Source organism: Protopterus annectens, chromosome 3.part1 (genome assembly GCF_019279795.1).
Source record: "Protopterus annectens isolate FY-2018-M chromosome 3.part1, PAN1.0, whole genome shotgun sequence".
Taxonomy (NCBI): domain Eukaryota; kingdom Metazoa; phylum Chordata; order Ceratodontiformes; family Protopteridae; genus Protopterus; species Protopterus annectens.
This window is the reverse complement of record NC_056732.1, coordinates 1,004,231,201-1,004,258,408: the sequence shown is the minus strand read 5'-3', so window position 1 is coordinate 1,004,258,408 and position 27,208 is coordinate 1,004,231,201. Positions and strand designations below refer to the sequence as shown.

Sequence of the window (27,208 nt, the reverse complement as noted above, 5' to 3'; positions counted from 1 at the left end):
GGTACAATGCTCCCTTTGGTATGTACCTGACCAGGCATATGCAGCATCTAGAGTGACCTCAGAGGGTCCTTACAAAAAGAACACATGATGTAACAAACCTGCCGTATGCAGAGCACCTGAAATCCCTTTCCCTCTACCCAGTTTCCTATAGATTGCCGAGGGGTGATCTATGCCTGACTTACAAGGCATCCACAAAACCCACACTTATGAATCTACTACATATTCTTAAGTCAAGGAGTACCAGAAATACAAGGTCTAGGGACCTGAATTTTGTCTGTGGCTTAACCAGAACATGCTGTCCCCAAAACTGTTCTTCCTATGGAATAGGCTTCCCATCCATGTGAAGCTGAGTCTATCTATTACCCAGTTTAAGTGCATCTAGACCAGTAGACGGGATATAGGAAATTTACACCGGTCTTGGCACCCATGTTCCTTATGGACAGAGGTAGCATATAAATGCCTAGTCCTCATGTCTAATTTGGATACAGGACATCCTTATTTTTTCAGGAAAATTTTGCTAGACTTAGAAAGGCCCTCTGGGTCATTAGCCTAGTAACAATCTATGAATCTTTAAAAATGCAGTTTTTGAAACAGAATATTCTCATAGGAATAATAAAGACTGTAAGTTTTGACTCTCTTTGTTTAGTGATATTTGACAAAATAACACTGGAAGCAGCTAACCAAAAAAAAAAAAACACTTTTGTTTTAACTAGTTTAGGTACTATGTTTTTCAAGGCAGACAGTATAGATCTCTCATGTACAACAGCTTCATTGAGCTTTTTTAAATCAACATGAATTCTCACTTGACCATTCCTTTTAATTATCAGGACCATGGGAGAACACCGCTCAGTCAGTTCAGTAACACCTTCAACAATATCAAGTCTTGCATTTATTCAAATTCTGCTTCTGCTTTAGACAGCAAATGAAATGGTACCCTTCTAGGCCTACATGTCAGCTGTCCCTGATGTTTATGATTTTGCCTTATATTTCTTCCTCTCATAACATTTTTTATTTTCTGGTAACTCACTAAAAATTATTGTCAGTTAATAATGTCATTCATTAAAATGTTATACTTCTTTTTGTTCAGAAAATGCATGTTGCTGCAATACTTGTTATTCTAATAACTTCCTAACTTTTTAAGTGATTTAGAGTAATATTTAAAAAATGTCCCTTTTTAACTTTGTTCAGAATTCTTGAGTAAAGAAGTTATAAAGCATGCTTCCCAAGCTACTTAATGCACATGGTGCTGCATTTGGTTTTAGCTTAATTTTTATTGGTTCACAGTCTACCAAGCCAACATCACCAAATATGACTACAGTAACTTCATTTACTCTGGTAATTAGGCCCAATCTGCATGCTTCAACTCTGTTGAACATGTTATTTATTTACAAACAGTCCAGCACATAAACCCAAAACTCAAACGTATGCTCCTTTCAGTCAGACATGACTAGAAACTTGTCAATGTATTTATTTATGCATGTATGTATGTATGTATGTATGTATGTATGTATGTATGCATGTATGTATGTCTGTTGACTAGATAGGTGAGCTGGTCCAAAGACCCTTTTCAGTTATGAACCAAATGCGTAAAGGTAAGAATACAGAGATTTCACACAGTAGGAGTTTTGCTGATATAGTTCATACAATGTGAAAGGGTGCTGCCATGTAGTTTGCTTTATATTTGCATAAACGATAAAATATCACTTAATAAAATTGTCCTGAGCCTGTCAGCAGGGCTATGAATCTCAACCTATTCCTAATAACAACTGCAGATGCTTTGGTGAATTTCTGTAGTGAGCATGTTACGTCACAGTTCCATAGGCCCCTCTATTTTTTAAACTCATGGAGGTTGCATTAATTGAATTTGTACTTACCAATCAGCTTCTACATCTGAAACAGCTGTAACTAAACCCAAGAAATTTTTTTTGTCCATTATTTTTAGTTTCATTGAATTATTCAGTGTTGTCTTTAACTTGCTTGCAACTGCAAAATGGCGCAGTCTGTTACATTTGACATACCTTGTGTCACCTGCAGCAGACTACTCTGTCTTGTTATGGTGACAGTTACACACCGTGCATTTACCGGGCTTAATCTTACACTGTTTTTCAAGCATTTTCTTGGACTGATTAGCATTATGCCTGCTATGGAACTTGCTGTTACTTTGCTTTATTTATATTTAAGTTAGTGTTGCATCTTTTTGCAAGTGCAACCTCTCTAGGTATCGCACATACCTCTCAACTGTCCAGATGTCTGCAGAATGTCCAGAGTTTTGCCTCGTAGTTTTGGTGTGTTCCTAATAAAATATCTGTTTTTTCCTAGCAAATTACTGAGGACTGAAGTCACTAAATGGTGGCAGACATTTGAGTTTCAGACTCCATATCCTTCAAAAATACATTCTATTGCAAAGCCCATTGTTTTAGTAACTTTATAAGTTCATAAAAGCAATATATAGAATCCCTGTCTATTTTTAGGCCTTTGTACCCCCACTATTTTTGGCTTTGTCCAGATTTCTTGCACTAAGAGGTTGAGAGGTATGCTACTGCATTTTTTTAGCATTAGATTCACTTCCAAGCTTTAACTTCTGATAATTGTACATCATCAGCCAGTCCAGTCATTATTCTGACACATTTTCTAATCTTTTGTGCCATTAAAACCATAGTTTTCTGCCATTTCATATAATCATCTTACAAATGCTTCCACACACTTTCACTTTGCTTGTACAAATCTGTGAAAGCATGCTTCTTGACAAATACATTTTCTTGTTGGCATGTTCATTGAGCTTGCTGATTACTGACTCATAATACTTTGGCCCTCTGAGATTGCAGAGGAACTGTATATGGCCTTGACTTCCTGCCCACAGCATATAAAAGCATGCTTATCTGAATTTTTTCTGATTCCTTATCTAATTTCATTGCTAATGTAATCATGCAAACCTCTATCTGTAGGTAGGCCAGCAAAACGGTGTTGAGGAATGAAGCAGCTGTTTTGGGTTAAACCTTTTCATGACAGAAGAAATTTAGTAATTCAATAGCAGGCAGTTTAAATTTGATAAAACAAGGATTTTGAGAGGTAATACATTGATTTTTGGTACTGACAATTAATTCTGTGCATTTCAGTTCATTCAGAGTGGTGTGGCAGGTTTTGATAATTCGTAATAGAGTTTTGATCATCAAGAAGACTCTGGTTGTGGCACATTGTTGGATGGTTCTGCAGAAACAAATCATCTGTAGTGCTGTCTTGAATAAATGAGAGTTTAACAAGGGATTCAATGTATATGTAACGTTATTCACAAAGCACACCTGCTCAGCATAAATGATTTTTACATTTCAGCATCTCATTCCTAGGTGCCCCTGCTCTGTATTCACAATTATAGTGCAAATCTTAAAAAAAAAAAAAACAAAGAACCCCCCCCACACATATATATAAATATACATATATATATATATATATATATATATATATATATATATATATATATATATATATATGTATGTATCTATATCCATATGGCTATATAGCTACATGTAGTCTTAACAGTGTTAATTCAGTTTCTACAACAATAACATAATGATGATGTTGAATGTTTTGGGCTAAGTAGATACAGGTAAGGCAGAAACATCTTGAAAAACTATACAGTGACTACACAGTTGTGAGCATTTACAGAAATCTGCATTACAGTATACTTACATCATTCCCTTATTGTGTTCTCTGCACTGCTTCCTATCAGCTGCAGAATCACATTTATATTCACTGTGATGATAGCCTTACATGAGCACAATCTCACTGGTGCTCTAGTAACCATCTTGAAATCTCCACTGAGCTCCATGGACCTGGTAACACTCCACATGTTGAGGCTAAAGTCATCTGGATATCTTTCACTCTCTTTCCAGACTTGTGACCTGTAGGGTTTGCTACATTAGCTGGTCTGGGGATGCTCTAGCTTTAGCTCTTTTAAGACACACACATCTTTCACACAACATTTTGTGACTCTTTCTAGTTTTAACTGATCTACTTTTCTTTGTTCAGGAGTTCACATGAAATCCTCTTGAGATTATTTTGTTTTTATCTTATTTTAATGTTTTATCTATTTTACATTTGTAATGTGCCATGTTGAAAAGACACAAAAACATAGCCATAGCTAGGTCATCTGGAATGCTGGGCATTTCCTCAGACTGTTACTAAAGCCAGCTACTTGCTACAGTTGCTAGCTTGTAGAGGTACTAACTGCAAGTGCAAATGCAGTACTGGCATTCATTTAAGAACCCAAACATTATCTGTTTTTTTTAGAGGAATGCTAGTGCAGCACTTGTGCCCATACAACAGCTAATCATCCCCCTTATAGCTTCTGCCCAGGGCAGCTGCCCTCTTTGACCTGATCTATTTATGGTTCTGTAGACTAATAGAACTGACTAACACTGAATAAACAACAGGTTAATGAAGTATTCACGCAAAACTCTCAGCTGTCCAGAATTTTGCAGAATGTCCCTTATTTATCTCATATTTATGTCCCTCATATTTTTATTTTTTTATTTTCTGGTAAATCACTGAGAATTACAGGTAGAAAATAATGCTAGGCATTAGAGTTTCTTACTTTTTATTATTCAGAAAATGCATGTTGATACATCTGTTGTTCTACTGACTTTTTAAATTAATTAGAGCAATATTAAACATTGCCCTGATGTTGACCTTTTTCATCCATTATAGGATCACAAGATCATAGGATGTTACTAGGCTAATGGCCCTAGAGCATTTTAAGCCTAGCCATTCATGGCTAAGTCATTCATTATCTTTGGTTTTGTCCAGAAGACATTGAGAGGTGCATATTCCTGTCTTCACACTGGATTCCCTCTTCCTGCACCAACCATACTACACTTGCAGGACTAATTGTTCTACATGTTTACTCTTAATGCCAAGTTATAATATAAAGGATTTGTATTGTAATGCAATCAGTCCTGTTTATCCTGTATTCAGACACAGTGGCAGTTATGGTGGATTGCTCAGTAACCAAAAACCATCTGTAATCATAGAAATGCATTTTATTTACTATCTATCTTGATAAGTGCCATTGCAGGAAACAATACAGCTGCATACATTTGTATAATCTGTCAGTGATCACATGACGTACATGGTGATTTTTTTTTCTTCTTTTCTGTATGCTCCCTGTAGTTGGGAAGGTGGTAGAGACTGAATTAGATCACAGACAGTGCCTTATCATGACTTCTGCTAACATACATCAGCCAATCCTAACCCTGTATGCTGCATCAAGTATTAAGAGTGTCTTATCATGAATTCTGCTAACATACAGCAACCAGTTCTAACCTCATGTGTTGTATCTCATTATAGCTCAAGAATAAATGTAGAACCAGAATCTGTCTGTTGACTGGGCTGTAGAAATTATAAGCTGCTATAATGATGACTGTGGCACTTCCTCTTGTATTCAGGGCATCACACAACTCTACCTTATTCTAGACTCAGCAAAGTGTTACTTTTTCAGAGCAGGCACAGAAATTCAGTGAATTAGACTGGTTTTCCCATGGTCTCATAGTATGCATGTGGGAGATCAGATTCATAACCCGACCTCCAGTTTTGTAGGTTAACTGTCTCACTACTGGCTTCACCCATAAAACATGGCATAGACCACAGGTGTTCAAGTTCACAAGGCCGGGACCATAGATGATCCAGGAAACTACAGACCCCTTCATCCTTACCAGAATAATCTACGCAGATAGGAAGTGGATACTCATGGAGCAGATTCAGAAGGACATTGGTCATTTACCATTCCTAAACTTGTACCAGTATGGATTTGTTTAACAGATCATACATACTAAACCTGTCCACCTTATTCAAGGAAATCACAGCTGCTCTAATGATGACTGGTGCATGCAGCATATGTATCTATAGTTTGTTAATCAGATGAGTGGACTGGCACAGGACCCTTTTCAGCCATTTTCTGAGCCATGAGGCAAAGACAATAACAGTTACAGTCAAACACAGCTCCCTATAAACAATAAATAATAAAGTACATAGTTTAAAATATGTTCACAGTTAGTTAAAAAATGGTAATATAACAAAGGTGCACACTAACAAGATTTACACTACAGAAAACTTCTCTTGTGAAGATAAATTAAGTTCTGAAAACCCAGCGCAGCATATCATTGGAGCTAAACATTTTCAGGAGGTGTAGTATACCTGATTAATTTTAGAGTGTTAGGAATATGAAGAGAGTACATTGTGCAATGTGCAGACAAAGCAATTTTTAGTTGTCAGCGGTATCCTTCTGAATAACTTACATGAGAGGGGATTAAGCAAATATGTGACTCCTGCAGCAACTGGAAGTCATTTAGCTGTATTCAAAAACAGTGCTGTTTGGAGGGTTTTGCAAGGTTTATAAATATGAGATATTATCAAAATATTTGGCAATATTCCACACACAGAAATAAAAAATAAACACGGATAGTTCAGAGTTAACGTGTCATCTTCTGGATAGCTAACTGACTTCCTGGAATAATCTCTATAATTCTCATTCAAGGTTTCACTAATAATTACCCATGGGTCTTTATGTGAATTGACCAGTTGAAAATGGGACTTCTTCAGAAGGTGGACATGGAAGAGGTTTGGCTCAAAGCACATCACTGTTGATCTTTCAGTAAAGAACATGCCCTTACTGTTGTCATACCACTGTAGAACTGAAAGAATTTGGAGAATTCAGAGATACAAGTCTTTAATTTGATCAGCAGATCATCACAATAGTAAACAAGGCCTTCACTGAAGCTCACATTATTCTTAATGGAATGTCAAGACAGTCTTGGGAGGTTATTGTCCCTCTGTACACCTTAATGGTTTGGCCAGTCCTGGAGTTTGATGCTCTGTTTATGTGGACTTATGAAAACATGTTGTTCAGCTTGAAAAGATTTAAAGGATATCTGTTTATGTGGACTTATGAAAACATGTTGTTCAGCTTAAAAAGATTTAAAGGATCATGAGCTTAAGAATTGATAGACACCTGAGTTATCCTGAATGGCTTAAGGAGCTGTTGTGGTTCTTAGCTCATAGTTCCTCCTGAGAGGAGATCTGTGCCTTACATACCAGGCCATAGAGGACTGCTTGTCTAAAATACAATATGGCTACAAAACATTCTGGGGACAGCCAGCACACCTGCATCACATTCATCCTTAAAATATGTTATTAAGTAGGGCCAATTGATTACCCAATGTCTTTCTCACCTTTGGAATAAACTCCCTATCCCTATGATAAGGTACACATATGTACCTTATAGGAATGCATGATAAGGTACACATAAGTACCTTATAAGTACATCTAATAAAAGGTGCACATAAGTACCTTATAGATACATATGATAAGGTACACAAAAGTACCATATAGGTACAGCTAATAAAAGTTACACATAAGTATCTTATGGGTACACATAATAAGGTACGCATAAGTACCTTATAGGTACATATGATAAGGTACTATCCACTTTTAAAAAGGAGCTAGATGATTTTATTTGGAATATGTAAGCTCCAAGTGGTTGAGCTTCTAGAGGACTGATTAACTATATGGTCTTGCAGCTCATTTTTGTATGCTACTGAAATTGCTCACAGTCCTATAAATCCCAACAAAAGCTATCAATAAAATAAGCTCATGTGGAATAATAACTTCATGCAAAAAGAGAGAGATGTTTTAAAAGTAAGAAGAACCATGACATTTCAAAGAAAAACATATTTTACTGAGTCCAAAGGCAAGAGAATTAAATATTCCCTAAAGTTAAGGACAAAGAAAGCAAATGAGAGAACAAAGGCAATATGGGAGACAGAAAACACATTCTACATTTTCCTGCAAAATAAGATGTTATTTATGAAGCGATGATAACATCTTAATGAAGGATTATCAAGCAACTTACGTTTGTCCAGCTGAAATGGTAACCATCAACATTCAGCACTGGCATGATGTAGAAATAAAGGCGATTTAAAAACATCTGCATAACAGGGTCATTGTTGTATGTCTGCACAACCTAAAGAGATGACAAAAAAATCAATTTATTTTATTGCAGTGATTAATGGACTTATTCCATGGAGTTCAAATTCAAAGCACAGCTGCAGTTCTAATGAACTGGCTTCCTTTTATTGTTTTAATTTAAGTTACATGCCTCATTGCACTGCAGTATCATGTCATATACTTCTGCACATTTTCAAGCAAAAAAGGCAATTATTTGGATAAACTCAGCAACTTTTTGCTAACATTTAAATACACAAAACAAATTGTATGTACTCTAAGTGTTTACTACAATAAGACAAGACAGTTGTATATTTTACATATACTGAGAGATGAGTCACAACCTAAGTATTATATTTATTCTTTATAAATCTCATTAATAATTCAAAAGCTCAGCATGCTCTGTTTTGCTGCTGTCCCAGCTGTTAATTGCTTGGAGATTCTTTAGTACGGCTCAGAGTAGCACTGCATATAAATAGGTCTTTCTTCTTTTAGGTGTCATTTTAAGGCTAACTCAATTAGAATTATAATGACAGTCATGCTCCTGCCTGTGAGCTCAAAGTCCCTGATGACTTTAACTGTCCTTGACTACCAGACTGGTCATTTATAATAAAATGTTACTCGCCAGGAAGTACCACATTATTTAAATCTGATTGTTTATACAATAGCCACCAGTATGTAGCTTTCGTAAGTTAACAGAAAATGCATAACAGGTCAGGCAGTGCATCAGTTTACCTTATATTCTTTTCATTAATGGTAATGTATAACATAAGGAAAGTTAGGTGATTTATTTCCATATGGAAAATATAACTAGCATATAAAGTGCACAGACATCTTTACCTTTTACATGGCAACTCAGGAGACTAGGGTTTCCATGCAGGAATTTAATGATGTTTTCTCGGTTTTAACCAAGTGGTTTTGGTATCATCCTAGTAATGAATGCTTCTAATCTGCTTGCAAGTCTTCTGACTGAAGGATTCATTAGCTCCCAGTGAGGTCAGTTCCACTACCATGGATAAAGATTGCCCTACCCTTAACCCTGTACTCATGGGATTCGAAATAATGATAGCAAAATGGATCTGGATAAAAGGTCTGATCAATATTCCATTTGTTTACACTTATGGCTACATCTCTTGGGGAGTTTTTCCTTTTCATGTGGAGAGATTCACACCTTATATAATGCAGAACCAGCTAATCTGTCAGAAGTATGAGGCGTAAAAGCCTGAGAAGCTATCAAAGGAGTGAGGCTCACATATGCAAAATAACAGTGTATAGTGAAGTACAGAACTAAGTGTTGGCCTACCTCTTTACTTCTTCATTCAATAATTCTGAACAAAGCCAAACAAAATGGGGGGAGGGATGAAGGTCAGAAATAAGAGGTATTTTTAAATATTATTCTAATTCACCGAAAAGATTACTAGAGCAGGTTTTGTATCAACATGTATTTATAAAGCATTAAGAGCTGTGAAATGCTAATGTCTGGCATTACTGAATAACTGTAATTCTGTTTTTTACTACAAAATGAAAAGAAATGTCAGGCAAAATCAGAGACATTCTGCATAACCAGTGACAGTTGAGAGTTATGAGGTTGGTGTGTACAAATTGCCTGCCTCAGCACCATTTGTATCTGATGTAACAGTCTGTATGTGAGTAATGATGACAAAGAAGTTGCTGAAGGAAGTATACCATCTGCACAGTGAAAGTGCAGGTCATTAAAGTGGGCTGCACCAAGTGTAAGTGCCTTATGCCCAGAGTGGGACAGAGGCACACACAAGTGTAAGTGCCTTACGTCCAGAGTGGGAGAGAGGCACGCACACGTGTAAGTGACTTACACCCAGAGTGGGAGAGAGGCACACACACGTGGAAACACCATGCTGATGCAAATACTGCAGAATCAGATACAAAACGATGAATGCATGTGTCGATGGTTGGGATGTTTATGTGCATATATCCATGTGTGTTTCTGTCTGTCTCTGTATATAAATGTATGTATTATGAATAGAACTTCAGATCCCTCCTAAAAATAGATAACTGGCCACGTGGATCTATCCTGTCAAAATAAATAAATAAATAAATGTGTGTGTGTGTGTGTGTGTGTGTGTGTGTGTGTGTGTGTGTGTGTGTGTGTGTGTATATATATATATATATATACATATATATATATATATACATATACATATATATATATATATATATATATATATATGGTTTAACTTCAGTAGACTGACCGCTTACTTACTTGACACCCAGTTGCCTGAGACAGGAAGAACGATACCTTCACAAGACCAACATCTGGAAGACTGACATTTCACGCGAGGTAAGTAACCGCTTGGCCATCCCGATTAAAGTAACTAAACTAAGCAAAACTAATCCCACCAATGTGGGAGACTTTGCCCCCCATACCGCCTAACTAAATATACCAACTCCAAGAACGGACGACCACGGGGGAGGGTAAGGATCAAAGTTCAACAGGATGGCCAAGCGGTTACTTACCTCATGTGAAACGTCAGTCTTCCAGATGTCCGTCTTGTGATGGTGTCGGTCTTTTCGTCTTGGACAACTGGGTGTCGGGTAAGTAAGAGGTTGGTCTACTGAAGTAGACCTGTATATATCTTCTTCTTCTTCTTTCAGCTTTTCCCGGTTAGGGGTCGCCACAACGGATCAGTATATATTTCATGTATAAATATATATCCATCCATCTATCCACTCCCACTTTTCTCAGTTTTGCACATGGGGTGGGGTGTCACTTCAATAGTGACAATCATCTAGAGCCAAGGTTCACACCACTGGGTGGCTAGTCCTGCCACGGTATAAAATATGCATAATATGTATATATGATATGTGGATTTATGTGATTTCAACAAGTTCTTGGAAACTAAAAATCCATATGATCGAAACCCTATCATCAAATTTCTGAAAACTTAAAATAGAAGAAAAAAACAAATCTATGATTTTACAAGGAGGCAAGCTGCGCCCCTTCACACTCTATGAAAATTATATATACCAACTTCATTATCACGCTACAATGGGGAAAAGGGTAAATTCTCTTTTGAAACAGTTATTTGTAGATTGTGGTACAGTGAGGATCGGGGCATTTACGCTTTTCCCCACTGTAGTATGTATAATCTCATAGTTTTATATATATATATATATATATATATATATATATATATATATATATTTATATTGGAAGGGGTGTGGGGGGCTGAGGATGCAGGGCGGCTTGCCCCCCTGCAAAAATGTAGATTTTTTTTTTTTCTTTCACATTTTCAAAAACCCGATCATATGGACTTTTGAGTTTCCAAAAACTGTGTGTGTCTGTGTTTGTGTGTGTGTGTGTGTGTGTGTGTGTGTGTGTGTGTGTGTGTGTGTGTGTGTGTGTGTGTGTGTGTGTATATATATATATATATATATATATATATATATATATATATATATATGATAGATATCTATATATCTAATATATATATATATATATATATATATATATATATATGTATGTGTGTGTGTGTGTGAGTATATATATATATATATATATATATATATATATATATATAAATATATATATATATATATATATATATATATTTATATATAAAATATATACAGTATAATATATACAGTATAACATATACAGTATATATATATATATATATATATATATATATATATTATATTTTATATATATATATATATATATATATATATATATATATATATTTATTTATTTTATATATATATATATATATATATATATATATACATATATATATATATATATATATATATATATATGTATGTATACATTAGTATATTTCTTTAGATCACCAATGAACTTTTATTGACAGCAAATATATCAAACAAGTTAATTAACAATCATAAACATCTAAAACAAAAAACACTGAACTAAAGTGATCACAAACATAAGCAGATGACTTACATTTGTGATCACTTAAGCAAAACAAAAATATTGGGCAGGATTCACGAAGGCTTGCACGGAGTCTAAGAGTAGTGTAAGACTCCATGCAGCCTTCGCGATCCAGGAACAGCCCTAAAGTCCGTGTAAGAGACCAGCTAAAACGTCTCTTACACGGAGTGGGCGTGGATAAGCTAATCACCTCACTTGCAGCCGAATAGCATGCAAATGAGGTAGATTAGTGATCCAGGAAGCCCAAAGCAGCCCGTGTAAGAGCCGTTTTAGCTGCAGAAATGTACTCAGTTGACAACTGAGTATGTTTCTGCAAAAAACACAATGGAGCCATGTCAGCTCCAAATAAAGGGTGCATATGTGTCAGGCAGCATGCCAATGGCCAAATATGTGGCCATTGGCAAAGTACCCTGATGCAAATATGAGAAATTAATTTTTTTCGGATCGCGGTGTTTAAATAGCGCAGCCAGCAAACGGGCCGCTATATAAAACATAAAAATGAAGGTTATAAACCCACAAATGTGGGTTTTATGCAATACATGGATTTACAATGCAGGGACCAGCAGACCAAAAACAACATGGCCACCGTTTAGTGGTTGCTAATGGGGGAAGCTGAGTCTAAGACATGTAACTAAGTATTAGTAGGCAATCTGATGCAAATGAGTGTTAGGATACTGAATTCCACTGTCACATAGCAAATGAGCACATTCTGAGTAGTGTAAGAGTTACATAAGGTGGAGGAAAAGAGTAGGAGATAGGTGACATCATAGGTTGGAATGGCAGAAAGAAATGCAGTTCATTGGAGGTCAGTGTTACATGACAGATGTCAGACACATATCATGGAAAGAGGAGTGCCACAACATAAGCATGGGAAAGTCAAGAAATGGAAGGTGTACACTTTTGCCTACACCAAAGTTTCTTGCTGGGCGTGCATCTTGCGATGCGCACCATGAAGCGCGAGTAGGACAGTGTGCGCACGTGTAAGGCAGACTGAGCATGTGGGAGCCTGTTGGCAGATGTTTAACACTGTTTGCACTGGTGTGCACGTGTTTTAACCCAAATAAGTAGATTCTGAACAGTGTAAACATGTGTGCGCGCGTGTAAGCCACTGTGAGCACGTTTCTGCTGGTATGCACGCTGCTCCCCCCTGAGGAAACAGAAAGGAAAAAGGAAGCAATAGAATTTGTAGGAAGCTAGCAGGGAATACCGCTGGAGCTAGCAGGTGAAAACAATTAGAAGCAGGCAATTACACAGGCAGAATAGCAGCCCAGCCCAGCACTTAAAACTCTGCAAACAGCAGTGCAGGATGTTTCTTTCAAGAGACACTGCAAGACAGGAGTAAGCTATTAGAAGTGAAAACTGAAAAAGCTGAACTCAGAGCAGAAATGTTAGGGGCTGCCATAGCTGTCATAATGAGACATAGGCGACTTGCTGAGGGTGGTGACAATGCAGATGGTGCCAGACAACCCATAGTGAGGAGACGGAGAAGAGTGTACAGGCCCAGGGTCACCTACCACGGGTTACATGGGCTGGAGATAGTAGAGCGCTATAGAGTGGACAGAGAGCTCCTGCAGCAAATAGTTGAGCTGTGCAGGCCACACCTCACACACAGAACCAACAGAGGGGAACCCATCCCAGTGGAAACTAAGGTATGTGTTGGCCTAAGAATACTAGCAACAGGTACCTTCCAAAGACCAACTGGTGATATGATGGGGATATCACAGGCATCAGCCTCCAGGGTACTGCACCAGTTCCTGGATGCCATGTCAGCACATGTCGGTGATCATGTATATTTTCCCAATGCCCGTGAGGTATTGGCCAGCAATATGCGTCTCTTCTAGCAAATAGCGGAATACCCTGAGGTAGTGGGTGCAATAGACTGCACGTACATATGCATCAAAGCACCAGCCGGTGAGCGGGGTAGGGCCTACATTAACCGCAAGGGCTTCCCCTCCATCAACTGCCACGTCATGTGTGATGCCCAGGGCATAATAATGAATGTGTGTGCTGGCTGCCCTGGGAGCTACCATGATTCCCACATCTGGCATTTGACGCAGCTGTACCAGACATTTGCCAATGGGGACATCCCACATGGACACCTAGTGGGGGATGCAGGATATGCACTGGAGCCGTGGCTGATGACACCCATCAGAAACGCACACACACCTGAACAGGAACGCCATACTTACTCTTATACTCTCTGCGATTACCCTGTCCTCTATTGGTCCATCTTAAATTCAGTTTCCCTGTTACTCTAGCATGTCCAAAGGTCAGTCGATGGTTTCCTCTCCAGTCCAGCTGGTGAATCTGGGAATTTTGAGGCAATGTTACAACTGTCTCATGTACATGGACAACCCTCTCCTCCTCCAAACAGGTTCAAATATATGTGAGAGATGCAACTATTTAGCCAAACTGGAGGCTGAGCTCTCTCATCTCAAAACTGGTGTAACCAGTCAGGAGGAGAAGGTAACCTCACACAACACAATTCCAGTATCACATAGTCCCACCACATCAGCGAACCAAACACATAAATACACAAAAACATACTCGGAGGCTCTAAATAAAAATCTACCTAAGCAACAGAGACCTCCAAAGCAGACATCCAAGCAAACGCTACCTCAAAACAAAACACACACAATACATAACCCACAAAGTCCGTGTGCCAAGCAGCCACAGCCCTTAAGGCTGAATAACACACCTGATACTCTTGTTATAGGTGACTCTATTGTCAGACACACTGATGTCCTGCTCACCAGGCTGAATAAAGAGAAGGTCACGGTGAGCTGCCTGTCGGGTGCTAGGATCCGACACATAACGCAAGCACTCAGGTCACTCCAAAGCAAATACAAATATGACTCAGTCATTGTACATGCTGGTGTGAATGACCTGAGACGTACCTCCCTGGACTACATGAAAAGAGACATAGAGGAGCTCTCTGATCATGTAGCCCAGGCTGGTATGACCCTGACCTTGAGCAGCATCTTACCCTCACCTAGAATGATGCCACAGTACAAAGACAAAATGATCGATTTTAACAATTGGCTAAAATTTTGGTGTCATTCAAAGGGGATCCAGTGTCTGTCAGCCTGGGATGACATGCTCGACAAGCCACGTTGCTTCTACGGACAGCTTGCACCTGTCACCACTGGGCTTTGGATATTGGCAAAGGCTCTTGCCACCCCATAGTGCCTTTTTTAGGCAAGGCTCAAAAGTCAAACACACCCCCATAGACAGCACAAGGAACAAGAAACTAAGGGTAATGCTGCTAAACGCCAGAAGTCTTAACCTCAAGATGCATGCACGCTAAGCTCTCCTCAGTATGGAGAACATCGATATCTGTGCAGTGACAGAAACCTGGTTCAAGGCTCCAGAGAGCACCCCAGCACTACCAGGCTATACCTCGTATCATGCTTTTTGGCCCCAAAACCCGGACCGAACCACAAAAGGAGGGGGAGTTTCCATATTTATCAAGGATATCCACACCTCCAGGTTAGTGGCATTGCACGGCATCGGAGACCATCCATGTGCAACTAACAGTGGGCAAGACTGCTTTTCAGTTTATAGCATCCTACAGACCACCCTCTCAAAGTCAGGAATCCCATTCGGCTTTCCTGAAAACATTGGAGAACATGAAGATCTCTCCGAACACCATTATATTGGGCGACTTCAACTACCCAAACATTGACTGGGAGCACTACTCAAGCCCCAGCACCTTAGCCCAAAGATTCCTGGAAATTATAAACTCAACTGCTATGGAACAACTAGTCACCACTCCCATAAGAGGGGACAACATACTAGACCTGATCATTACCAACATGGGGACTCTATGCTCCACACCAGAAGTATATCCCTCATTGGTAAGATCAGACCATAAATAAATTTCACTGGATGTCCACATCCCGACCCCACCCTCAGCCCAGAAAACCACAGTGAAAAACTTCTCAAAAGTGAACTTCTCACTTCTCAAAACCGAAGTGGAATCCTTCAAGGCCCCAGGGCCAGTGGAAACTACAGCCCAAACTGCAGAATCCTATATAAATGCATTCTACGGACATCTCCAGGAATGCATGGATCATGCTATCCCAAACAAAACCAAGACCCAATCATCCAAAGGCAGGCGTCCAGCCTGGTGGACCCTGCCATAAATAAACTGTACAACAGAAGGAGGAAGCTACTACATGATAGAGCAAAATCCCTAATAGGAAGGCATCTCTGATCAGTACTAGCAAAAATTACGATCCCTCATAAAATCCTCCAAGGCCAACTTCGAGAGAAAATTGCACAGGACACCAAAGACAATCATAAGGCTTTTTTCAGTTATGTTAGAAACCTGGGATGCAACTCCCAGACTTGTTCTGAGTTGATTCTAAATGACAAAAAATACACTGAACCCACAGACATCGCCAATATCCTGGCAGACAGGCTCAGTGCAAACTCCCCCCCCCAAAAGAGCAAGTATCTATCCCGGCAGAGGGCTGCCTCCCAAACATCTCAGATGCTCAGGTGAAGGCTGCCCTCTCCAAAGCAAAAAACACTGCTTCCATGGGACCAGATGGCGTCCCAGGTTGCACCCTACATGAACTACAAGAGGAACTAATCCCTCAAATAAAACAGCTATACAATCTCAGCCTCACTACAGGATATGTGCCCACAGAATGGAGTACAGCAACAGTGGTCCCACTCCACAAAGGTGGAGCCTCTACGGACCCTGGAAACTATCGCCCCATAAGCCTGACTAGCTTAGTCTGCAAGGCTATGGAGAGGATCATCATGGAGCTCATAAACAAAGACATTGGGGACCTACAGACACTAGATCCTACCCAGTTCGGCTTTGTCAAGGGCAGATCCTGCCTTTTGAACCTGGTTGACTTCTTTGAAACAGTCACCAAAGCCATAGATGAAGGGAAGGTAGTCCACACAGCCTATCTGGACCTTGCAAAGGCATTTGACACAATACCCCACTCGGGCATCATAGATAAGCTATCCAGCTTAAATATAAACCCCTATGTCACAAGATGGGTCGCAAACCGGCTCAAAGACAGAACCCACAGAGTGAGAGTTGCTGGAGCCATGTCAGACTCGAAACCGGTCACAAGTGGCGTCCCACAGGGTTCTGTCCTGGGACCACTCATGTTCGGTATATACTTTTCTGAGGTACAGGCAAACGTGGGAGGACTATGGCTCACCAAGTTCGCAGACGACTGCAAACTGGGCGCCATAATCAACTCTCCAGCTGACACAAACATCCTTCAAAAAGGTCTCACAGAGACAGATAACTGGTGCCAGCACCATGGTTTAAAGCTAAATGCCAAAAAATGTATAGTCATACCCTTTGGCAAAACAATGTGCCCACAAATTACCACATAGGTGGAAACCCATTAAGTACAGAGAAAGTTATTAGGGACCTGGGGACCCAAGTTGATAGCAATCTCTCTTTGAAAACCACATTGCCAAAGTGGTTAGAAAGACCTTCTACATAGCCCACCTCATCACGAAGGGTTTCACATCTAGAGCAAGAGAGGTAATCATGCCCCTTTATTCATCCCTCATCAGGCCCATCATAGAATACAATGCCCCTTTTGGGATGTACCTTACCCGACACCTGCAGCAATTAGAAAGACCCCAAAAGTATCTCACCAAGAGGATCAAGGGTCTCAAACAGATGCCATATGCTGCTCGGTTAAAAACTCCAGCTCTACTCAGTTGCATACCGCCTACTTGAGGCGATCTATGCCTGACATACAAAGCTATGTCAAATCCAGAATTAATGGACATGCTCCACCTCAGTAAATCTAAATCCCTTAGAGCCACACGCTCGAGGGACTTGAACCTCAGCACAGAAATAAATAGAACTTGCTGGAGGGACAGGTTCATAACCCAGAGGCTCCCTTCGCTCTGGAATAGAATTCCAGTTCATGTGAGGCAGAGCACCTCACTGAATCTCTTCAAGAAGAATCTCGATAAGTGGATGGGGGATCGTAGGTTTGTCCCAGGGATTACTCCCGTGTCACTATTAGACAGCGGCACAGTAAACTAAACCTTAAAAAGGGCACAGTATACTCAAATCAAGGGGTGGCGTAAGCCATACAGAATCGGGCTAGGCTTATAATTGCCCCAGGGCAGATAGCCTAGTATGAACCTATGAACCTATAATGAGGCACACGCACAAACACGTAATGTAATAGAGCATGTGTTTGGGCTGCTCAAGTCACGGTTCCGGTGTCTGGACACATCTGGTGGAGCCTTGCAGTACACACCAACTACATGTACCCAAATTGTCATGGTATGTGCTATGCTACATAATATGATCTTGCGAAAACAGCTGCAGCAGGACCAGCATAGGGCTGGGCCAAACAGCCCCCCACCATTGCCAAGGCCATCACAGGCAGAGTGTGACTCGGAGGAGGAACAACCTGAGCCTGCCCCAGTAGGCAGAAGGAGTTGTGCCCAGTATGCCCTGGCCTTGGCAAAGAGGCAACGCATAGCACATACACTGGCTCAGTAGGAACCCTGGGAATGATACCCCCTCTGACTCACTCAAATAATAACAGGGATGCCTAAAATGACATGACCTGCTCACAAACATGTACAGGGAGTGTAATATGCTCATCCGACAGAGGCAGCCCTGCAGCACCACCTGAGGCATGAATGCCATGTGTTAAGTAATGTAACACCATGTACTATATGCACACCTGAGGACCATGACTAACATCCTACCCTCACCAAGCATCATGCCACAATATGACAATGAGATGATCAGTTGCAATGATTGGCTGAAGTATTGCAGTTAGTCAAAGGGGATCCAATGTGTGCCAGCCTGGGATGACATGCTGAGCATGACATGATGCTCCACCTGCTAGGACTGGCGTGCACCTATCAGTGCAGGCCGTATGGATACTGGCAAAGGCTGTTGTTACCCACAGCATGCCCTGAATAGGTAAGGCTCAAAACACAAACCTACCTCCATAGGTATCAGAAGGGATAAGAACCTAGATGTAATGCTACCCAATGCCAGAAGTCTAAACAGCAAGATGCATGCAGTCTAAACTCACCCAGTATGGAGAATGTTGATATCTGTGCTGTAACAGAAAACTGGGTCAAGGCTCACAACAGCACCCTAACACTACCAGGTTACACCTCATACTGTGCTGTACAGCCTCAAAACATGGAACAAGCTTCAAAAGGAGGGTGACTAGCAATAATTGTCAAGGATAACCACACCCCCATGTTGGTACCACAACAAGAAGCAGCATGGACTAGCCATGGTCAAGTAACAGTGGCTAAAACTGCCTCCCAGTTTATAGTCTGCTACAGACTACCATCCCAACACCAGGAACTGCACCTGGCCTATGTTGGAATACATGAATATATCAAGTCCTCCAAACCACATTATATTGGGTGACTGAAAATACCCAGACATAGACTGGGAGCAATATACTAGCGCCAACACTGTAGGACAAAAGTTCATAGAATCCATAAACCAAAATGCCCAGGAACAACGTACCACTCCCACAAGAAGGGTAAGCATACTGGATGTGATAATCAGCAACATGGGTACTGGATGGCAAGATGAGAAGTGTATTGCTCACCGGTAAGACCAGACCATAGAGTAATCACACTGGATATACACATCCTGACCACAGTCCCTGGCCAGAAAACCACAGTGAAAAACTTGTGTAAAGCAAAAGTTGCACTCCTCCAAACTGATGTGGAATCCATTAAAGGCCCTGTGCAGGTGCAAAATATGGGCCACACCTCAGAACCTGTTATACAGGCATTCCATGAACACTGCCAGGAATGCTTGGATTATGCAATCCTAAATTAAAACAAGACACAATGCCATACACGCAGGCATCTGGCATGGTGGACTCCAGCCATTACCAAACCATGCAAGAGAATGAGGTAGCTACTACATGATAGAGCAAACATAAAAAAAGAAGTAATCACTGATCAGTAGTATGGCAATAAAATATGTCCACACATACAATCCACTAAGGCCAGCTACAACAAGTTGAATCTGTGAATCTTGAGGCAATGTTACACCTGCCCCAAGTACACAGACAACCCTCAACTCCCCAAGAAATACAAATATATGTGAGAGATGCAACCATTTATCCAAACTGGAGGCTGAGCTCCCTCAACTCAGTACTCCCAAAACTAGTCAGGAGGAGAAGGTAACCACACACACCACAAACCCAGTCCCACATAGACCTATCACAACTGCAAACCAAATACATAAACACAGAAAAACATTCCCGGAGGCCAATTACAAACACACCACACCAACAGAGGCCTCCAAAGCAGACACCCAATCAAACAACCTCCAAACATAGCACATGCAACACATAGTACACAAAGCTGGTGTGCCAAACAGTCACAGGCCAGAAGGAGAAACAACATGCCTGATACAGTTGTAATAGGTGACTCCATAGTGAGACACGCTGCTGTCCCGCACACCAGACTGAACAAGGGAAAGGGTACAGTAAGCTGCCTGTAGGCTGCTACAATACGCCACATAACACAAGTATGCAGGTCACCCCAAAGCAAGTAGAAATATGATGCAGTCATAGTCCATGCTGGTGTGAATGACCTGAGATGTACCTACCCGGACTACATGAAAAGAGACATAGATGAGCTCTCCGATTATGTAGTCCAGGCCGGTATGACACTGAACGTTTGCAGCATCCTACCCTCACCAAGAATGATGCCACAGTACAAACACAGAATGATCAGTTATAACAAGTGGCACAATTACTGGTGTCATTCCAATGGGATCCAATGTCTGTCTGCTTGGGATGTCATGCTTGACAAGCCACGCAGCTGTTCCAGGGATGGCTTGCACCTGCTACCCCTGGGCGTCTGGATATTGGATAAGGCTTTTGCCACCTCCATAGAGCCTTTCGTAGGCAAGGCTGAAAAGACTAACCCACCACCCTAGAAAACATAAGTGGAAAGAAACATAAGGGTAATGCTGACCAATGCCAGATGTGTAAACCTCAATATGCATGCTCGAGGCCCTCCCAGTATGGAGAACATCGATGTCTGTGCAGTGACAGAAACCTGCTGCAAGCCTCCTGACAGCACACCAGCACTACCAGGTTATACCACATATCATGCGTTATGGCCCCAAAACCTGGAACAAAACATAAAAGGAGGGTGAGTATCCATATTCAGCACAGACACCCATACGTCCAGGTAACTGACAATGCACAAGGAGTCCACCCATGTGCAACTAACCATAGGCAAGACTGTTGTACAGTCTGTAGCATGCTACAGACCACACTCTCACACACAGGAACCCCTCCCAGCCATCCTGAAGACACTGGACAGTATGAATGTCCCACCAAATACCAAACAAGGTACTCACAAATTACCACATAGGTGGTAAACCATTATGTATGGAAGGAGTAATCAGGGACTAGGGACACAAGTGGACAGTAACCTGCTATGTGACACTCACATTGCCAATGTGGCTAGGAAGACTGTCTATATTGGACACCGTATCATAAAAGGATTCACATCTACGTCGACAGAGGTCATTGTGCCCCTATACTGTTCTCTTATCAGACCCATAATCTAGTACAATGCCTCATTTGGGATGTACCTTACCTGACACCTGCAGCAGTTAGAAAGACCTCAAAGGTACCTCACCAAGAGGATAAAGGGTCTCAAATATATGTCATATGCTGCCTGGCTGTAGACACCCCAGCTGAATGCAGTCACATACTGCCTACGCAGAGGCGTTGTATGCCTGTTGTACAAGGCCATGTCCAACACAGAAGTAATGGACATGCTCCACCACAGGAAATCAAAGCCATCGGAGCTGTGAGAGTGAGAGATGTCAACCTCAACACATAATGAAATAGGATGTGCTGGAGGGACAGATACATAACCCAGAGGCTCCACACACCCTGGAACAGAATCCCACTCCATGTTAGGCAGAACCCCTCACTGACACTCTTCAACAGGAATCTTGCCAAGTGGATGGATGATCGTAGATTTACACTGGGGGTCTTCACTGTGTCACGTCCAGACAGAGGCACAGCAAAGCAAATCATAAATGGCCATAATATTCACATAGCAAGGGGTGGCGAAAGCCACACACACTCTGGCTAGGCTTACAAATGCCCTAGGGTGGATAGCCTAGTATGAACCTATGAACCTATGAAGATACAAATTGTACAGGACACTAAGGATAATCCCAAGGCTTCCTCAACTGATGGTAGGAACTGTGTTGGGAATTCACAGATATGCTCTGAATCACACAAATATTACAAACAACATACCAAACACACACATATATTGCCAACATACATCCTGACAGGTGAGTGCAAACCCCCCCCCCCAAGAATGCAAAATATCTATCCCAGCAGATTGCTGGCCCCCTGACATTGCAGATGCTGAGGTAACAGCCAGCATCTACAAAGCAAAACACACAGCAACAATGGTATGAGATGGTGTCCTGGGCTGAGTCCAACATGGACTCCAAGAAGAATGGAATGCCAAATCACACTACTGCTCAATGTCAGCCTTACCACAGGATATGTACCCAAAGAGCAGTGTACAACAACAGTGGTCGTTCTCAACAAAGGTGTTGCCTGAATGGATACTGAAAACTACCACCCCAGAATCCTGAGAAGCTTGGTCTGCACAGCTATGGAAAGGATCAGCATGTACCGCAGACATAAAGATATTGGGGACCTACTGACACGGACTCTACCCAGTGTGGCTTTCTTAAGTGCAGATCCTGCCCCTAAACATGTTTGACTCATTTGAAACAGTCATTAAGGTCATTGATGAGGGCAATGTGGTCCACACAGCGTAGCTGGACCTTGCAAAGGCTTCCATACAATACCCTACATGTTCATTATAGATATGCTCACCAGCTTAAATATAAACCCTATGTCAGTAGAGGGTTGCAAACCAGACCAAGGACAGAACTGACATGGTCAGACATGCTGCAGCCATGTCAGACTACAAACCAGATATAACTGGCATCTCACAAGGCTTGGTCCTGGGACCTCCCTCGTTTGGTATATATGTCCCATAGGTACAGGCCAACATGGAAGGACTGTGTCTGAACATGTTTGCAGAGGACTACAAACTGCCCACCATATCTGACCCTCCAGCTGACACAAGCATCCCACAAAAGGGCCACATAGAAACAGACAACTGGTGCCATAGCCATGTCAGCAAGCTAATTGCAGAAAAGTGTATAGTCAACCCCCGTGGATATACAGTAAGTGCCCACCAATTACCACATAGGTGTTAACCCATTACGTACTTAACATGTAATGAGAGACCTGGGGACACAAGGTGATAGATATCCTGCATTGGACAAACATGTGACTGTAGTCTTTACAGAAACATACCATATACCCACCTAATCATGAAGGTTGTCAGATCTAGATAAGGGGAGGTCATTGTGGCTCTGCAGTCATCCTTCATCAGCGTTACAATTGACTACAATAGCCCCTGTGGGATGTACCTCAGCAGACACCTCTATCAACTGTAAAGTCCCCAACAGTACCTCACCAGGAGTATCAAAGAGCTTGAACAGATGCCATGTGTTGCCTGATTAAACAAACTGCAGCTACACACACTGCCATACTGCCCACCCAGAGGCAAGCTGTGCCTGATGTATAAAGCCATGTCCAAGCTGGAATCAATGAACATGCTGCACCTTGTACAATCTGAATGGCAGTGAGCTATGCACATGAGAGACCTGAACCCCAGCATTGACATACATAGGACAAGCTGTACTGCATGATCCATAACACAGAAGCCATCCCCACTCATGAGTAAACTCCCAGTACAGGTTATCCATAGTCACTCATCAATTCTCCTCAAGAGGAATCTTCATGAGTGGATGGGAGATGGTAGGTTTACCCTGGGTATCACTGTTATGTCACAGGTAGACGGAGGCACAGTATACTAACCATGACATATGTCATGGCAAACTCCACTTACAATGTGTCGAAGGACAAACACACTCTCCGACTAGCATTAGAAATGGCCTAGGGCACATCGCTAGTGTTTGCAAATGTACACCTATGTTGTGGAATACACTACCAATGTTGGACAAGCCTGGTTTAAGTAGTTCATATCTGAACATAATGCAACATGGTCAGATGTGCACAACTGGCCCCTAACCAGGCTGTTGTGCTCACTATGGAACTGTAAAGCAGTGATAGGACTAAAGCCCAGGATACTGTCCACCACAGTGAAAGTACTGAACCAGTACACTATACGGTACTACAGTGTTAGGTCAGTATGAAAGGATGTTGACAACTGTATGCAAAGTATCCCATGCAAACCCTGCAGGCACAGTATAATCCCTGTTGTGTTCACACACAAAGCAGTTGGACAGTAACTACACAACATGACACACAACCATAAACGGGAGATATTTGTTGAAGTTCACACTCATCCACAAATGTGGTGGGCTGCAGAGTTCAACATATGGAAAGCTCACACTGGGCATGCTCGCACACTTTGATAAATGAGACATATGTCAGACAACATGCCATGGGAAGGCTGAACTGGGCATGCTCACACACTTAGGCCAAATCTCAGTTTAGCAGTTGGAAACACACATATCTGGTATTTGTACGTGTTATTCCAGGAACCAACCACATTACAGCAATCTGCCGAGTGCACACAGTTAAATGACTACAGAGACATACATGATATAGTGGATCCCTCCCATATGCAAACATCTTCCACAGATACACAAGTTGTTCATACAAACAGGGAATGCTATGGCAATAAAGACCTGCAAACGGTCTATCAGCAACAAATAATGTGCATCTGATAATTAAACATATGGGTGTAGAGGTCAACACTAGGCTGTTTGCCCTAGGGAATGACAGCTTAGCCAGAGTGTGCTTGGCGTCTGCCTCCCCAGTACAGTAGACTACTGTGCCACTGTAAAGTAGGTCACATAAGGCACCATGTGAGGCTAGTGTGCTGTGCCTCTGTCAACCAGGGACACAGTGGAGATCCCAGGGTTTGAATTTGCTAAGCCACAGCCATGTTGTTGGTGTGTGCTGGAAGAGGGTTGCTGAGGACCTCTAACAAAGTGGGCATCAATAACAGACTGAGGGGAGCCTTATCTGCATTGTCTGGACAATTTCACTGTCAACACTGTGTCGTGATGATTATGAGGGATTGAAGTGTCGTGCCGGTACTGTTCAGAGATGTCCTCCCTCTGTGGGCTACTGCTCTGCAATGTATTAGCTCACTCTGTGTATTGGACAGCTCATATATGGCTGGTGTACAACTGACAGGTGTCCTGTTGTGGAGCAGTCATGGGTATATTTGGGATAGCATGATCAGTGCAAACCTTCCACATGCTCATAGAATGCAATTGTCAAGGATTATGCAGAGTGGCCTGTATACTCCCCCAGCATGGGTCCTTTGAAGTCTTCCACCCCAGTCTTCACAAGTGTAAAGTCTGCTTTTGATAAATACAGTTTGTTTGCAGTGACAACCTTGCATGGGGGTGGGGATGGGATATGGATGGCCAGGGAAAGGTGGGTATGGTCAGATATCAACAATGGTGGTCTACCTCTGGTGTGGAACAGTGAGTACCCATGTTGTAGATGGTCAGGTGCAATATGTATTCCCCCTTGTGGCTGTGGTGAGTGGTTCTGCCATAGCACATGGACTCACAAATTGTAGTGGCTGTAGGGTAATGTTGTAGAGGCCTGAGTAGTTCCCACACACAATATGCCTGTACCTGGCGTTAACAACTGGAATGGTGTATGTGAACACCTGCATATCTTGGCACTGTTCCCAGGGAAGCAAAGTGTGTGTCCTGGATGTGGGAGCGGTGGTCGGGACTGGTTGTGTTGTGTGTTACAGGTCCTGTGGTCACGAAGCATGGTATAAAACATAACCTGCCAGTGCGATGTGCATATCTGACCCTGACGTAGGTGGCTGCAAATGCATATATATGCTATCCCCCACCTGACAGGTAGTACTAGATGTACATACCTCTGTAGAAATAATGATGTCAGCACCCTATAAATACTGCAGGTGCAGAGCAGATGCCCAGTAATTCGGATAGTGCGCTCTGCTAATGCGTCTCCCTCAAGTGTCATAATATAGTTAGGTAGGGGTTTGAATCCTGCAAATGCTCAGTGAGTGGGGTTGGTGTGTGTGCAAGAATAGAGTGTGGGCGCTAGAATCCGCCACATAACACAAGCACTCGGGTCACTCCACGGCAAGTACAAATATGACACAGTCATTGTCCATGCTGGTGTGAACGACCTGAGACGTACCTCCCTGGACTACATGAAAAGAGACATAGAGGAGCTCTCTGATTATGTAGCCCAGGCAGGTATGACCCTAACCCTGAGCAGTATCCTTCCTTCACCAAGAATGATGCCACAATATAGAGACAAGATGATCAGCTTTAACAATTGGCTTAATGTCTGGTGTCATTCAAAGGGGATCCAGTGTCTGTCTGCCTGGGATGACATGCTTGACAAGCCACGCTGCTTAAAGGGGCGGCTTGCACCTGTCACCCCTGGGATTCGGATATTGGCTAAGGCTCTTGCCACCCCATAGTGCCTTTTTAGGCAAGGCTCAAATTCTAAACCTACCACCCTAGAAAACAAAATGGGAAGAAACTGAGGGTAATGCTGCTCAATGCCAGAAGTCTAAATCTCAAAATGCACTTTTCGAGGCCCTTCTCAGTATGGAGAACATCGATGTCTGTGCTGTAACTGAAACCTGGTTCAAGGCTCCTGAGAGCACCCTGGCACTATTAGGTTTTACCTCATATCATGCGTTCCGCCCCAAAACCCGGACCACACCACAAAAGGAGGGTGTATCCATATTCATAAAGGATACCCACACCTCCAGGTTGGTGGCAACGCATACGAAGCTTCAGAAACCATCCAGGTGCAACTAACCATAGGCAAAACTGCTCTACAAATTGTAGCATGCTACAGGCCACCCTCTCAAACTCAGGAAACCCACACAGCCTTCCTGAAGACACTGGAGGGTATAAATGTATCTCCAAACACCATCATATTGGGTGACTTCAACTACCCGAATATAGACTGGGAACATTACTCAAGCCCTAACTTTCTAGCCCAGGTTCCTGGAGTTCATAAATTCAAATGCCATGGAACAGCTAGTCACTGTTCCCATGAGAGGAGAAAATACTAGATCTCATTGTCACAAACATGGGGACAAAATGTTCCACACGAAGTATATCCTCATTGGTGAGATCTGATCATAAACTAATCTCACTGGAAATCCACATCCCACCCG

At 41.8% G+C, this 27,208-nt stretch overlaps 1 protein-coding gene across 2 annotated transcripts in view; it reads right to left on the bottom strand.

Moving 5' to 3' along the window:
* The window catches only part of CPA6 (carboxypeptidase A6), a 1,209,807-nt gene that overhangs the window by 310,554 nt on the left and 872,045 nt on the right, over nt 1-27,208 (bottom strand). For both annotated transcript variants that reach the window (XM_044067161.1, XM_044067162.1), the window contains one exon: nt 7,904-8,014. In XM_044067161.1, the coding sequence (XP_043923096.1) occupies nt 7,904-8,014 (111 nt within the window). The remainder of the gene's footprint in view (nt 1-7,903; nt 8,015-27,208) is intronic.